This window comes from Podarcis raffonei, chromosome 4 (assembly GCF_027172205.1).
Source record: "Podarcis raffonei isolate rPodRaf1 chromosome 4, rPodRaf1.pri, whole genome shotgun sequence".
Classification (NCBI taxonomy): Eukaryota; Metazoa; Chordata; class Lepidosauria; order Squamata; family Lacertidae; genus Podarcis; species Podarcis raffonei.
The window spans coordinates 34164774-34180022 of record NC_070605.1 but is presented as its reverse complement, the minus strand read 5'-3'; the positions used below and the strand labels follow the sequence as shown (position 1 = coordinate 34180022).

Sequence of the window (15249 nt, the reverse complement as noted above, 5' to 3'; positions counted from 1 at the left end):
GTTTGGCTTGAGGAAAAATGGAAGTTCTTTTCTAGAGCCAGAATGGTGCTGTGACTGCAGTGCTGGACTTAATGCCATGGAGACCCAGGTTCAAATTTCTAGTTGGTCCCCAACACCTAAATCACCTTTGGCCACTCACTTCCTCTCAGACTAACCCTTCTCACAGAGTTGTTCTAAGGACACAAGGGGTGTTATAAAGTATGCTGCTCTGAGCTCCTTAGACGAAAGATGGGATACTAAAATACGTGTGGTATCATTCAACATCACAGGTTATATGACATGGGGAACAGGCTCAAATCAAATTAGATAAATGTGATGTTTTATTTAAAAAGACTTCCTAAGGAACCCTTCTTTGTAGAAGCTTCCTCTTTTCAGATGATGTGTAGCAGAATGAAAGGTGCCTATAGCAGATATTTGCAGATACCAGATCGCACCCAAATGGAGACTGAAGGTTATCCATTGCGTAATCATTTTATTTTTTTAATCACAGACAATAAATGTGCACCCAGATAACTGGTGTGCCACTAAGTGTAAAAAGTAGCTAACAAAAATGTTTGTTCTGTTTATCATTTAACTTTTGTAAAGTACATTTACCTGTTTTCTGAAATGTAATTGCATCTTCTACACTGTACTAAATGTGAAATAGATTGTTAGAGACTATCAATTATATGTAGATTTAACAAGAGAACACCTAGTCAGTGATTGGTACAATGTCTGTATTTTCCTTTCCTTTCCTGTTTTTAAAAATATATCCTGGTGGGGGTTTTTTTTGGGGGGGGATTATTACACAATAGTTTTTTCTTTCTTTTTTATCACGTGAGCCAGTGATATGTCACCTCATGATGTGTCTGGGCTTCTAGGAAGAAGGAACCAGATGACCACAAGGCCCAGTGCTAGCACCTGGCAACTTGAAGCAGTTGTTGGGACTCCAGTGGCTGGCAGGCCTCCCCCATGTCTGCTATTTGCGTCTCTGAGCCACCATTTCAATTTTTATATTTTTAAGAAACAAAATTTGAATTCCATTTTAGAGCTTTGATTTACTGTTAGGTGGGTGTTACTGATTTTTAAATGTCAAATAACAGCAAAAAGCACAAAAACAAATAAACAACAACCCAAAAGGAATACAGAGTATCGACAAGAGAAATAAAAAATCAGTTAAGTGTTTTACAGCAAATATAAACTCATAGGGGCTGCCCTGCTTTTCACTGCACTTGCCATCCTCACATACCCCTTTGCCAACAGCCCTTCCCTCACACCTGATCAACCCCTTTCCCTTTACATTTTACTCATCCCTTCCCCTATTCCCCACAACTTGCCCTAGCTCCTTCCCCAAGCCCCACTTGCTTTTAAAGGAGGGGAAAGTAACATGCTGCAAAATGTATTTGGAGGGCTCCGTCAGGCCCCCAAACTTGGAGTTAACGACCCCTGGAGTAAAGGGTTAACTAAAAACGTTTACCATGTGATTCATCAGATTGTTTTCCTTGGAACTCCACACTTCCGTACCTATCTTGCAAAAGACCAGATGTGGAGGAAGCAGAGACCTATGACCCCTTAAATACATCTATATGAGACTAGTGAGTCTGCTTTGCTTTCAGAGGTGACATCAGCCGCTGCCAGTAAGAAAGGTAAGTGAAAAAAGACCTGTCTGTATGTATAATGCAGATCAGTTAGGGGAGATATTGAACATGATACATTTCAAGAAATTTAATGTGGAGTGCACCATCTTGTACTGTTTTTCATTCAACAATATGTCTTGGGTGGGCTGTGGGGATATTCTCCAGTACAGGGGAACCTTGGTTTTTGAACGTGTCCGCTGCCAAATGTTTCGTAAACCGAACGCTGAAAACCCGGAAGTGAATGCTTCTGTTTTCAAACACGCCTTGGAAGTCAAACGGCTTCCAAGGCGTGTTTCTCAATTTTCACCATAGACTTTGCTGACAGCCCTTTGATCCTCGGTTTTCGAACGCTTCGGAAGTCAAACGGTCTTCCGGAACGGATTACGTTCAAAAACCGAGGTACCACTGTATTTGTTACAATTTTTGTGCTAGTACAGTACATACAGTAAGTATATACTTGTTGGCCACTGATTTGCGATTTTGTTAGGTGATTTTATTACTGATTTCAGGCTGTTTGTCACCATGTTATTTTTTTTTCTTTTTTAAAAAATGATGGTGGTATAGAAAAATAATAACATAAATAATAACAAGAACTTGCACAAACAGATCCTGTGAACGGGTGTGGCAGAAGGGAAAAAGCAAATAGAAATTTGTAGCTGATTTCAGCAGTGCTATGTGTATTTGGTTATTGGTCTCTATTAAAGTGTGGCGGTAGTGTCGCATTTTCCTTACAAAATACTGACAGAGTGCTTTCTTTGCAGCACTCTGTACAACTGTAGCATCAGAGTCTTCTGAAACAGTGACCTAGATCATGCTTCAGTATAAAGCTTGGGCTGTCACTCTGATCCTTCTCCTTGCAAATACCCTTACTGGTAAGATCGAAAGTGCTTTGATATGGCTTCAGATATGCTTTGCTTGCTGAATATAGGTTCCTGCTATCACCATACCCGGTTATACTGTTGAACTAAACACAAGTCAAAAAGTCATTGGGAAAAGGGGGGATAATCTAGAGTTCTTCATGTATTCTACAGCTCAAAGTCAAATAATTGCAACTCCAAATACTCCACTGTCCTTAGACACTGGAGAGAGTATTTATTATTAAATCTGTCAAATGATTAATTACTTTAAAAATGTAGTTATTCATCTAGTAGGCTGATTTATTTAGGTACTGAAAGGGCCACATTGCATTTATTTTCATCAGATACTGTGCATTTGATGAATGCTGTATCTTGCCATCCTATACAAGATGAAACCCTAGTCCCAGGGTTTTGCTTATGTGGAGGTTTTCTCATAGACTGACAGACACGCCCGATCAATTGGGGCAACTGGTTTGAGTACAATCTTTAACTCACAGTGAAAATGTTAGTGAATTTTGCCAGCTAATAAATTAAAGCTTGTGGCTTTAAATTCTCACCCCCACCCTTTGCTCAGAAACAAATTCTGCATAATAGCAGATTCAGAAATGTCGTAGTGCAAGGGATCTATCATTCCCCCTGCCTATGCTATTTATGGATCTTGACAATGCTGTGTAAACATGTCTGTGTACACACACACACACACACACACACACACACAAGATATGTGCCTTGCTTCTGAAGTTCTTAGGCAATACCTGTATCCAGCTGGACACTAAATTACAGAAGAGAATTTAAATTCATTTTCCCCTCCCCTCTCCAGAAGTTGATGCTAAAGCCATCTCAAAGAGGCATGTCCGTAATGATTGGATGGTCATACCTGACGCAATTGCATTTTATGTGTTCGATGCTGTGAACAAAGTGTCTCCTAAAACTGCTGAGTTCTTGTATGGTGCTTTCCAGAATCCAATCATTCTTGAGACAAGGTATGTATGGTGATGATGACACATTTCTGTCATTGGTGGCGGTGGTTCAATTGTGGAGGTTCAAGCTACAGGAACAAGATTATAGAAATAAACCAGCTTTACAGTGAAAATATGTACTTGGGATATTGTTAAGTTGTGGGTGAACATATCAGACGACACAGCGATTCTTCCAAAGCAGCTCTTTATTTGTAAGCTGGAACAGAACTGAACTGAAGAGCTCAGTCAGCCTGCTTATATAGAGCTCCAGAACCTCGTTACTGTAACAACTTTCTAAAACTATCCAATCACTGAACGTCACTTTCGATCCTTCATTTGCATAACTATCTACAGTATCCCCCTGTTGGCCCAGGGTGAGAACTTCAGTACATAACAGATATATTTCTCCCCCACTAAAGTGTGGACAATGTGGGTTTGTACTCGACTGGCTTACAAAAAAATGCTATGTGTGCAAACTTTTCTCTTTCAGCATTGCACTGCTTTTGGCTAAGGATACTGGCAAACTCCGGGACGCGGGTGGCGCTGTGGGTAAAAGCCTCAGCGCCTAGGGCTTGCCGATCGAAAGGTCGGCGGTTCGAATCCCCGCGGCGGGGTGCGCTCCCGCTGCTCGGTCCCAGCGCCTGCCAACCTAGCAGTTCGAAAGCACCCCTGGGTGCAAGTAGATAAATAGGGACCGCTTACTGGCGGGAAGGTAAACGGCGTTTCCGTGTGCTGCGCTGGCTCGCCAGATGCAGCTTTGTCATGCTGGCCACGTGACCCGGAAGTGTCTCCGGACAGCGCTGGCCCCCGGCCTCTTGAGTGAGATGGGCGCACAACCCCAGAGTCTGTCAAGACTGGCCTGTACGGGCAGGGGTACCTTTACCTTTACCTTTTACTGGCAAACTCCAGTGGGTGGTATAATTGGTAGCATATTGGCAGAGGTGGGATTCACCCACTGTGTGTTTTGCCCATCCTGGGAGGCCAGGTACAACCTAGAACCTGCAAAGCACTTGAAAGTAGGGATGGGGGACAAATTCAATTCAGTTTAAATTTAAAGCCAAACCTATCAAATCCACACTTTCCAGAACAGTGCAGTATGCAGACTGAAATACTGCTAACCTTCAAAACTCCCATTTTGCAATGCACTTCTCCAGCCAACCAGTGCCTACAAAAATGCATATCTCAGGGGAAAGTGTGCATAAGAATGAAGGTATTAGTGAAAATAACATTAAAAAATGTGTTATTTTAGGGGAAATTGCTTCCAAAAATGTGTGCATTCGTCAAAACTACATATAAAAAATGTATGTGTTGAGATAAATTTTCACTAAATTGCTGGTGAATTTTCATTAGTTATTTTTTAAAAAATTGCTGCAGAAATGTGGAGAACTAAATTTAAGATTGGAAAAATGAGAAGCTGAGACAACTGCAGTTAGCAGGTCCTTCCATCCATACCAGAATGTGTTTCATATGAATGCCTGCTATCTCCTCCCACCCCATCTTAAGGCTGCTACCAGATGCAGACAAGGATGGCTCAAACAAGAGCCTCCTCCCTTGCATTTTTTTGTCATCCAGCCTGGTGAAGAGTTATTGTGAACATAAAAGCTTGTTGTGGCATTCTGGTTGGCTTAATAAAGGATAAGAGCCGTAGAATTTCCTGGGAGCTCTGAAGAACATGGATGGCCCTCTATAAACCGAATGAGGGAGCAATATATATTTTGGGAGGGTTAAGGTTATGAAGCTTCCACCCATGTCCAGCCTATATATGTGTGAGCCATAAGCCCTGCATCACAAAATGCCACAAGCTTCCAGTGTCTTCCTCCCAAAGGAAACAGATTTAGGGTACGTGGTGAATCCCTGGAGTTCTCAACGCTCCGGAAAATTAGGAAAGCATAAAAATACTGTGTATGAAATGTTGTCTAGCATCTCATCATTACAGGTTTCTATTTCCTTGCAGAAACTTCTTCATAAAGACAACAACTGAAATCAATCGAGCATTTCAACAACTGGTGGAGAATATACATGGTTTATGGACAAAAGAAGAAGCAGAACCAGCACAGCACTAGGACCTAAACGAATCTGTGGAGTGGCCTCTTCCTTGTATTCATCAGTGGATCATAATGTGCAGAGGGTTATCTTGGTATAGTTTTTATTTTTATTATTTCAATTTATAATGTATATAAAACAGATAACAATTAAATGAAATTATATGAAAAATTATATGAAAAACAAAACTATAAAATAGGCATATGGAATGAGTAATTGGACATGAGTTAAATTAACAAAGTCCAAGTAAAGACTATCAAATTTACCAGATCATTAAGTTTAGTTTCAGATTTGCCAGGCTTGTGATGAAGGGTATCTTGAAAATGATGGCTCCACTGTATATGTCATAAAGGAATGCCAAATCATATAAAAAGTGTCTGGAGGCTCTAGCACTCATCGAAATCTCAAATTATGCTTGATTTTCTCCTTTATAGCTATATTCTAGAGCGAATGGTACCAAGCGTCCAGTGTAAGATTTTGGGCTGTTTTCCACTGAATTGCAATTATTGTTTGAAGTCATATATAGGACCAGTTCTTTTGACAATATATTTACATTGGTATCATAAAAAAATATTCAGTCACATGACCTCCAGTGCCTCATGAAGCATCGCAAGTCATATCCAAGGCTTTGTGGGGCCTTGGAGGTGGAGTTTGAGGTCTCGCAGGGCCTTGGACATGACTTCCATGGTTCCCAGGCACCGCTGCGGAGCTCACAACGTAATGTCATGGCTCAATGTGAGGTCAGGGTGTCACATTATGTCGTAGACCACTGGGCACCCATAATCTGGGGCCCAAGTCGGCACCCCTGGATCCAACAGAAGTCAAGCATGGCTCTCTCTCTCCCCAGCCTGCTTCCAACTTCTAACTTTTAGCTCACATAACCCAACTCTCACTCCTGGCCTTTGTCTTTCTAAATACCAGCAAGTTAGGGGAGAGGGTCCCACCCATTTGTCGTCTCGCACAGAGCCACTTCCTTTGTTACCTTAATGACCCATACTTCAACAATTACCTCATCTGGAAGTTAGCCTGGCTTTTCTAGGAATTGAAATTGGATCCAGGAATTTGAAAGGCGCTCAAGCATACAGCCTATGTCTCCTAAACTCAGAACAGTACAATTTAGAAACAAATCCTTTTCCCTCTCTACCCACCGTGTTTAATAAATTGTGTTGAGGGTCTCAGAGCTTGTGTTTTTACATGTTCTTTTATAATAAAACTATTAATTTGATGGAAATAAATCCAGTTTGTGTTATGATTTGACAAAGTTAATTTTATTTGGTTACTAGCAATAGGTTGATAATTGGTAATAGAAATCTTGTAATGTGTATAAACTTTTGGATTTGCAGTATTCAAATTGCTTATCTCTCCCTTGCTGGAAAAAAATCTGGGTGAGTTGATATTGGAATTACTGGGGAGGGGGGGAAATAGGTGCAAATTTAGGTTGCCTGGTTTTCCATATCTGAATAGTACAATTAGTAAATGAATTTGGTATAGAGTTCATTGGATCTGGTTTAAGATTCTCCTTGCAAGAAATGTTTAGATAGTTTGATTTCCCAGTGTTTATTCGGTTTCTCTTTGATTATATATCATAACCAGCTCAGTTGAAATGCAGAGTAGTAGAAATATAAATTAGGTATACCCCATCCATCGAACTGAGCTCTGTGAAATAAAAAGTATTGACTTAGTCTAGGTTTTTTTCTTTTGCAAAATAAAATTATTATTTTAAGTTGGTATGTTTTCTCATGCTGCCACCAGAGGGAGAGAGTAGCCATTCTTCAGCAATGACAGGTTATGAAGTCTTCCCAGAAGTCAACGATCACTTCGTGAATCATCGCAAGTAGTACAGCATATCTGTAGCTCCAAACTCTTTGGAATAAAAGTGTGCTTTTAAAAATGAAGTAAATAAATTGAATGCCTCCACATAATAAAATGTTATATATGACTCACAATTATTAGGAGCCACTAGATTCGGAAGAGAATTTAGCAGTTTCCAGCATCTCCTGCAACAGCTTCCTTTGTGAAATGTGCTGCATGACTGTAGAAAAACCAAATTAATAATTGATACAATGTCACTTACATATGTATACAGGGACCTATATTTTGGTCCTGTGGGGCAAACTGTCTTCTGGATACAGCCCACAAATCAGTCAGAAATGTGACTGAAAATCTGCCTTGGGGAACTCTTTTCAGTGAAACATTACTTTAAGATTTCCTTAAACTATAAAATGACTTTGCCTCGGGTGTGCTTTTTTTTGTACTTGAAGGATTAGTGCACAGCATTTTTGTTAGTTTGAAATCTGTGGTGGATTCACCTTATAATCCATTTGCATGAGTCACAGCATATTTCTTCGACAGTAAAGAGAAAAGGACAGTTTTGGGTGACTCCTTTTAGTGTATTGTCATCAGTACAGCTACTGTATTAAACAAGTGAATTTTACATTCAGCAAGTTAAGCCAATTCAGTATTGGAAAGTTTTGGATATATTATTTTGCAAGAAGGATGCAAAAGCTGGTCTGCATCGGTCTTTGTGTGAGGAAACTGCATGTGGAAAAAGAGATTCACTGTTCTGATCCTTTTCAGATCCTAGGAAATTCTCACCATTATGAATGTTAACTGCACTATCCAGATCCATTTGCTTCATCAAGTACATCTTCATTACACCACTGGTTCAAGTTTTGCTCGATTCATAGAGGGATCTTCCTTCCTTTCTGTGTGTTGATATGTATTGTTTGATATGGGACTTCTGGGGAAGTATAGGAATGGTTGCATACATCAGGAAAGGAGCTCTATGACAGTTAGCAAGTCCCCTCCACTTTTCAATTTTCACACTCCTGAAAATTAAGCTGAAATATGCCCCACCCTTTGCCACCTGTAAATGAGGTTGTGAAATAGGGACGGTTTGGCTCAGTCCTAGTATTACCCTGGGCATCAAAAGAGTTTGAAGAATGTAGAGACACTCAGCAAATCTGAGAGGTCACTGCCAGAAACAGTTTTCTAGAACAGCGGTAGTGTCCACTGGGCCAGTTTCTTCAATGACAGGTGAATCTAGACCAGCAGATGCGTTCCTAATCTCACATTTGCCTGTGAAATGTTAGAGTAATACAGCAACACTGCCATCTCTGAATCTTGAAAGTTTTGGAGCAGCACAAATGACCGTAGCAATATTATTTTAAAATATTCAATGTACTGTTCACATGTAGTTCACTTGTCGTGATGAAAAAGAAAATACTGCACAAGAGGCTTCTCACTAAAAAAAATTTCTTTGAAAACAATTAGGGATAAAACCCAACATTTTTTTCTGGGTTGTTTTTTCTTTGGGAAAGGCGTGTTTTTCTGGTGTTTATTATCATGTGGCATCACTAACCTGCATCATGTAAGCCTTAGGAATTGGATCACTGCATACCTCACCCATTATATTGCCTCTTAAGAAAAGGTCATTCTCTAGTATTATTTGCAGTGTGGCAGTCAAAACACTCCACAAACAGGAATTGTCTATACATTGTACACGCTTCCTTCAGAATATTGTACAGAAGTAACTACCTTGATTTAATCTGTCTTAATCTTAAGAAGGACTGAATTATGATACACCGTAAAGTATAAGAAGAGAGATTCACAAATGGAGCAAGTAGTGTGGGGAAAAATACTGCACTGTATATATGTACTTTTTAAAACTTGTCTATAGATTGGCATTTGCTATTTTAGACTTCGGATTTTCCGCTAATGTCCTTATTAAACGGCAAACTACCAGTATGTTTCTTGGTGATATACCAAACTCTGGCTGCCCTGTGGCTACAACATTCGTGTTCACACATATGCAAATTTGCCCATAAATAGAATCCGATTTAGCAGGCTTCAGTTTGTGGTAGAAGAAGTTCACCACATTCAAAAGGCAAAACATCAGTTACTTCCACTCTGACAGCAACATCGAGAGTATTAATCTGTTTTTTTCAACAAGTTGTTTTCCTTAGTAACATATTTGACTGCTTAAATAAATGTGTGTAAAGCCACTATCACTTGCCAAAAAGTAAGTACCATTTATTTTAATTGCTCAAAATATTTGTGTATGTGTGTGCTGGAATTCTTTCTCAGCAATTAGTTTGAGCAATATCATTATCAAGATGAAGAAAAGCGACACGTCTAGCAAACCATACATCAACCAAGAGCAACCAAACATGGCATCAACATCAGGGAAAGAACTTCATCAGTTTGCGAACCCATGATCTACATGTATTTTACCATCACTTATCTCTACCCTGTTTTACCCTACAAAGGAATGCTTTACAAGCTAGAGGTTAAAATATAGGAAGCTACTTTCTACCACATCAAACCATTAGTCCAGGCTTCCTCAACCTTGGCCCTCCAGATGTTTTTGGCCTACAACTCCCATGATCCCTAGCTAGCAGGACCAGTGGCCAGGAATGATGGAAATTGTAGCCCATCTGGAGGGGCGAGGTTGAGGAAGCCTGAACTAATGGTCATTCTCCTGGACTAATCTAGCTCAGTATTTACACAAACTGGTAGCAATACTCCCAAGGTTTCCGAGAGGAATCTTCATCAGCCCTACTATGGATTCCAAGGATTGAACCCAGGAACCCATTTCCCATAGAAAATATATATCCTATACTGAGCCACAGTCTTTCCTTTATTTAAAATATTATGTCTCATCTCTTAATCATAAGGATTCCTGAGACAGCAAACTGGATAAAGCCACCACATTAAAATCACTAAAAAAATATGTAAGCAGATTAAAATACCCAACAAAATTAAACAATAGCTGTAGCACCAAACTGTATTAAAGCTTGGGTGGGGGTAGAGGGAGCAGCATCTTTAGTTTATTTCTAAAATCAGTAGGGAGTCTGGTAAGAGGCGGATTTAGGGGAGTGCGGCCAGTTCGTTCACACTGGGCACTGAGCCGCAACAAAGACTTAGAACAGAAGATGAGAGTCAGGGGTGAGCACTGAATTTTGGCGTCACAGAGGGTGCCACTGAAATTTGAAAGCCGAAAGTCTGCCACTGATCTGGTAGAACATTCCGGAGGCCAGTTTCAGAGGCAAGGGGCCACAATGGGCAAGGCACTGTTACTAGTTGCTGCACACCTCACCTCAGAAGGTGAGGGAAATCTGAGAAGGTCCTTTGAAGAAGATTATTAAAGATCAGGCTATCTTCAGATAGCCTGGTTCAAAGCCATTTAAGGCTTTAGTGTTCAAAATCAGGACAATTGGGCCCAGGAACAAAATAGTAGCTGGTTGAGAGTCTGATCTGACCTTAAACATTGGTAAGATCTAGATACAAATTCAAGTCTTCTGAATGCCTATGTAGCAAAAACTGCATCATCCACAGAAGGGATGTATCTGCAGACACGGATTACTCTTAGGTACGGGGGGATGTGGATTAAAAGGAACCCCCAATCAGGTCTATCAAAACTCAATGGCACAGAATGTTGAGAAGAGTGACAGGGTAAAAACCTGGGTGGGAAAGATGTCTCCCAATGTCAGTTGCTGAGAATCAAAGTTGGTGGGGTATGGTTGCACCCAGGTCTTTCTTGTGGTCTTCCCTCATTGACATCTGTTTGGACAGTATAACAACAGGATATTGCACTAGAGGGGCCTGATCTATGTTCTTAGTAAGGAGTGGCTAGAGCAGAACACACAGAGATGAAGAGCCATATCATTTGATGGATAGGTGATTTCCTGGTTCACACTGTGCAGTATTGTATGTATTGTATGTTCTCAGTAGAGAAATTAAAGAACTGAATGTGGCTGGGATTGGTCACAAATGTATCTACCCTACACACATGAACCCCAAATACAGAGGGAAAGAAGAAAACTGGCCAGTGAGGACTAAGAATGTTCAGTGCGAATGGAATATTGACTGGTTTGGGAGAGGAGGAAAATCAGGCTGTGTATACATTACCATTTACTCCCACTCCAGTGCATGCCCACTGCTGGTGTCTGAAGAGGGCTGCACATGATGTAGGCCACAATCCATATGTATCCTGCAGTTTATTGAGAAATACTGTGCTGTTTGATATACTTTCTCTCAATCCAGCATCTATCTGATTTGAAAACAAAAGCTATAATTAAGCTGTGGTTTGTATGTTTTAGACAGCCATTGCACATGCTCAGATGAGAGCTTCAGTGAATTGGAGTTTGATGTGGGGAAACAATCTGGTAATGGGCACCAGCTGATGTTTATTGAAGGTTGCTGGGAATTGTAAATCTATGAGAGATAAACTACAGTGCCCCAGAATTCTTTGAGGGAAACAATGTGCTTTAAAGATATAGTGTGTGCACAACCTTGTTGGTAGCATAATTTAATAGTAGTTTTCATCCAGAGCCAACCAATTTTCTATGCAGGAAGCACTGCTTGAGGAAAAATCTGGCACAATTATGTATGGTGATTTTTTTCACTGTCTCCTGGTCCTGCCAGTTAATGTTGCCTGTGTTCCAGATACTGGTGCTGCTTATTCAGTGTTTGTGAGATCTGTAAAAGACGTGACCATAGAAAAATTCAAAGGTCTGTTTGCACTTGCCATGGACAGAGATACAGGTGTGCAGAATGCTTGACCAGGTCAAGTGCTTTGATGGCTTGAGCTAAGCTGACAGAAAGAAATGGACCCATGCCAACTTGTGTATATTTTTTTACTTGTTTGTTTAGCTTTCTTTCTGTCGGCCTCTGGTGAAAGGGTACATGATGCAGGCACCATGCAGAAGCTAAGCAAGTTTGGGTCTGGTCAGCGGCGCTCTGCAGTCCCCAAGTATACTGCCAACCTTAAGTTTCATGATGGAAGAAAAGTGTGAGGTAAAAATGTACTAAATACATCCACACCGGAGATTTAAAGTAGCTTAACCATCAACTCTTCTTCCCAGGGCACTCTGGGAATTATTGTTCTGTGAGGATGATAGGAGGGGTCTCGTAATGATTCTCAGCACCCTTGACGTATTACAGCTCCCAGGATTTTGGGGGGGAAACCCCGACAGTACGGTGGCATAAAAGCACTTTACATGTATAGTGAGGATAAGCCCACATGCAACGCTTACCTGGGCTCTTGATTTAAAAAAAATAAAATCTTGCTTTTGAATAATGAATAACTGTGAGAACAAACCTATCGTGCAATGAGCGTTTCCTTAAGCAGTAGAGAGATGAGTCAGTTTCTACAAAGAGATGTTTGAGACAGCTCACTGCTTGGTAGCAACTGACTCAAATCAAGCAAACATTTTCCCACTACCCTTACGAACGTGCTGAAAACTCAGTATAAGTCAGTATACAGCAGCTTGGGGGAAGCCCAAAAGAGTTTCACTGACTTTTTAACCCCACACTTTTGTCCACATAAAAATGTGTAAGCCATTCCCACTGTCTAGAGCAGTAATTTATTTTCACATTACCGTATGAAAGGTGCTCTCGGATTGTGCAGAATAAGAATAGCTAAGGAGATGAAGACTGAACACTTACCCCTCAGGTTACTCCTGGAGGTAGGTAATTTCACTGGGGTGGGGAGCTCTTTAGAAGTCAATGTGTGTTTTTGTTGGGGAGGGCTCCTGATCATTCTGATACGTGGGGGGCCCTGTCCTTCTGGAAAAAAATAATGTTGATGACAACTAAATGGGGTGGTATATTAGAGGTTTATCAAATGAACCCCCACCCCACCCCACAAACAGCCCATTGGCTAAGTGTGCTCAGTGGCCATAGAATGTTGACTGACTGTTGTAGTGCCAAGTGCCAAGATCTACTTGTTTGTGTTATTGGTCCTCCCCACAATTATCAACAGCAACAAATCAGTTTGCCTAGCAGAGTGCCAGCCTGAAGAATTCATTTAAAACCACTGATCAAGTTTCATTTCTAACCTAAAAAACAACAACAAAAAGCTATTTAGTTTCACAGCTTGGTTTTACTTTATCTCAGCCTATGCCACATAATCTGTAATCTTATGTCATCAACATAAATAAGCATTATTTCCTGCCTGGTGAAAAATTTGGGGGTGGGGGGAGAGAGAGAGCTTAGATCGTCTGAACACTTGAGGCTCCCATCCCAAGTATATTTACTTGCGAATAAGTCCCACTGATGGAAATAGGATTTAGGAAGTATGATTGGGACTGGACTTTGTTAGAAGTCACCTTGTGTACACCTTCAAATTTCTTAACAGAGTTGTGACATTGAAAATTGGAAGTGTGTTATGTACAGAATAACCCCGAAGCACTAGAGAGGCATGACATTAAACTAAAAAAGGAACTGTTGCGCTAAATAATTTCTTCTATCATGGGGTTTTAATGTCACCCATCACTAACTTTGCTACATGCCCTCATCAAGTACTTTTTCCTAACTGGAGAGTGTCCATATAAACGGTCTCTTGCTTGCCTAGTGGGGGGGAGAAGGAGAGGAAAAAAACCCCTCTAACCTTTGCACAGATAGAATGTAGCCTAAAGGGCACTCAATTATTGCGCCACTCACTTTTGCTGTTACCTCTGACAACCGGTGGCATCATCCCCACCTCAAGGTTGCCCATAATGGGATGCAGTTATCAAATGATTTGCACTAAAGCTTGCTAGGAACAAGTATAATTGCTCATACTAAAACCAGGCGTGATCCACATCTGTCTCCATACTTAAGTGAAATACATGAGTTCCTTCAAAGGTGGAAAACAGAAATAAAGGTAAATTGGGTACTCCTTACATTAACAGAGGTAGAAGTTAATTTGAGGTGGTGTACTAGGTAAGAAATCAGTAGAAAGCAAATTGGTTAGCAGTTGGAGGCACTGGTCTCACGGAAAAAAGTCTAATCTTTGGGTGGTATCCTGTCGTCTTCCAGCTTGTGAAGGTTTGAACCCCTATTTCTCAGTTCCAAATACAGCATTCTGTCTCCTACACAACACTGGCAAGGTCTAGTAAATCTGTGTAAAAAATTATGAGCTAGAACTCTGTATTATGAACCACATATTCAGCAAGTTGAAGATCCAGAATGTCTTAAAGGGGGATAAATAATGTCATTTGAAGTAGGTGTGAGTGTGTGTTAAAATAGAAAGGATATTTTAATTTAGTTTAACTTGGATTATTTTTCATCATGATCATAATAATATTTTTAGAAATCTTCTACCCAGCAAATGCAGTGTTTCAGTTATATTTTATTTCAAGAGAAGAAAAGTAAATTCACAGAGTGATCAAATGAAATCAACATGCACACTTTTTTTAGTTCATATACTTAATTGTTTATTCTTCTTAGTGAAAAGAAAAATGCCAGTTTAAAAAAAAACACTTTTAAAATTTACATTTGCAAAAAAAATCATCACACTGATTTCCAAATTTCTAAAACATGTTCACCTTTCCTAAAGTTTCAAAAATTAAAACTGCTGTTGAAGGGAGGCAGTGTTCAGTCTCTGAGAGGCAGATACGGTAAATTAAACAGCGTGGTGCCTGGCATGCTCTGGTCCATGGGGTTACGAAGAGTCGGACACGACTAAACAACAATAACAAGTTCTTGTTCTGATGGTAAGTTGAATGAAAAAACATTAAAGAAACTCAATACTTAAAATTAGTGGTGAGCATAGGCGTCTTTTATTCTAGAAATCAGTTATCCTCAATCATGAGTCATGCATGAGATCAAGAGAAATATCTAGTACTGATCTCCCAGCAACTGATCTAAGTCAACAGATTATAATTGTCTGAAGAGTTCTTTTTTGTGCTGAATAATTTTTATTCTTCCTGTGAAATTTTAACTGAATTTCCAATACTTATTGTACCATTTTACACAAATGATATTTACAAAAGGAAAAAATATTTTATG

General features: G+C 40.1%; 1 protein-coding gene across 2 annotated transcripts; it reads left to right on the top strand.

The window, feature by feature from the left end:
- The first annotated feature begins 1054 nt into the window (after nucleotides 1-1054).
- Nucleotides 1055-5621, top strand: LOC128412772 (apovitellenin-1-like). Of its 2 annotated transcripts, XM_053386109.1 has the most exons (4): nucleotides 1055-1625; nucleotides 2378-2488; nucleotides 3294-3456; nucleotides 5387-5621. In XM_053386109.1, the coding sequence occupies exons 2-4, from the start codon at nucleotides 2428-2430 to the stop codon at nucleotides 5493-5495; spliced, it is 333 nt and encodes a 110-aa protein (XP_053242084.1). In that variant the 5' UTR covers nucleotides 1055-1625; nucleotides 2378-2427; the 3' UTR covers nucleotides 5496-5621. The 2 variants fall into 2 exon arrangements, with proteins under 2 accessions (XP_053242084.1, XP_053242085.1); XM_053386110.1 differs by lacking the exon at nucleotides 1055-1625 and having other exon boundaries at nucleotides 1632-2488.
- Nucleotides 5622-15249: the final 9628 nt, after the last annotated feature.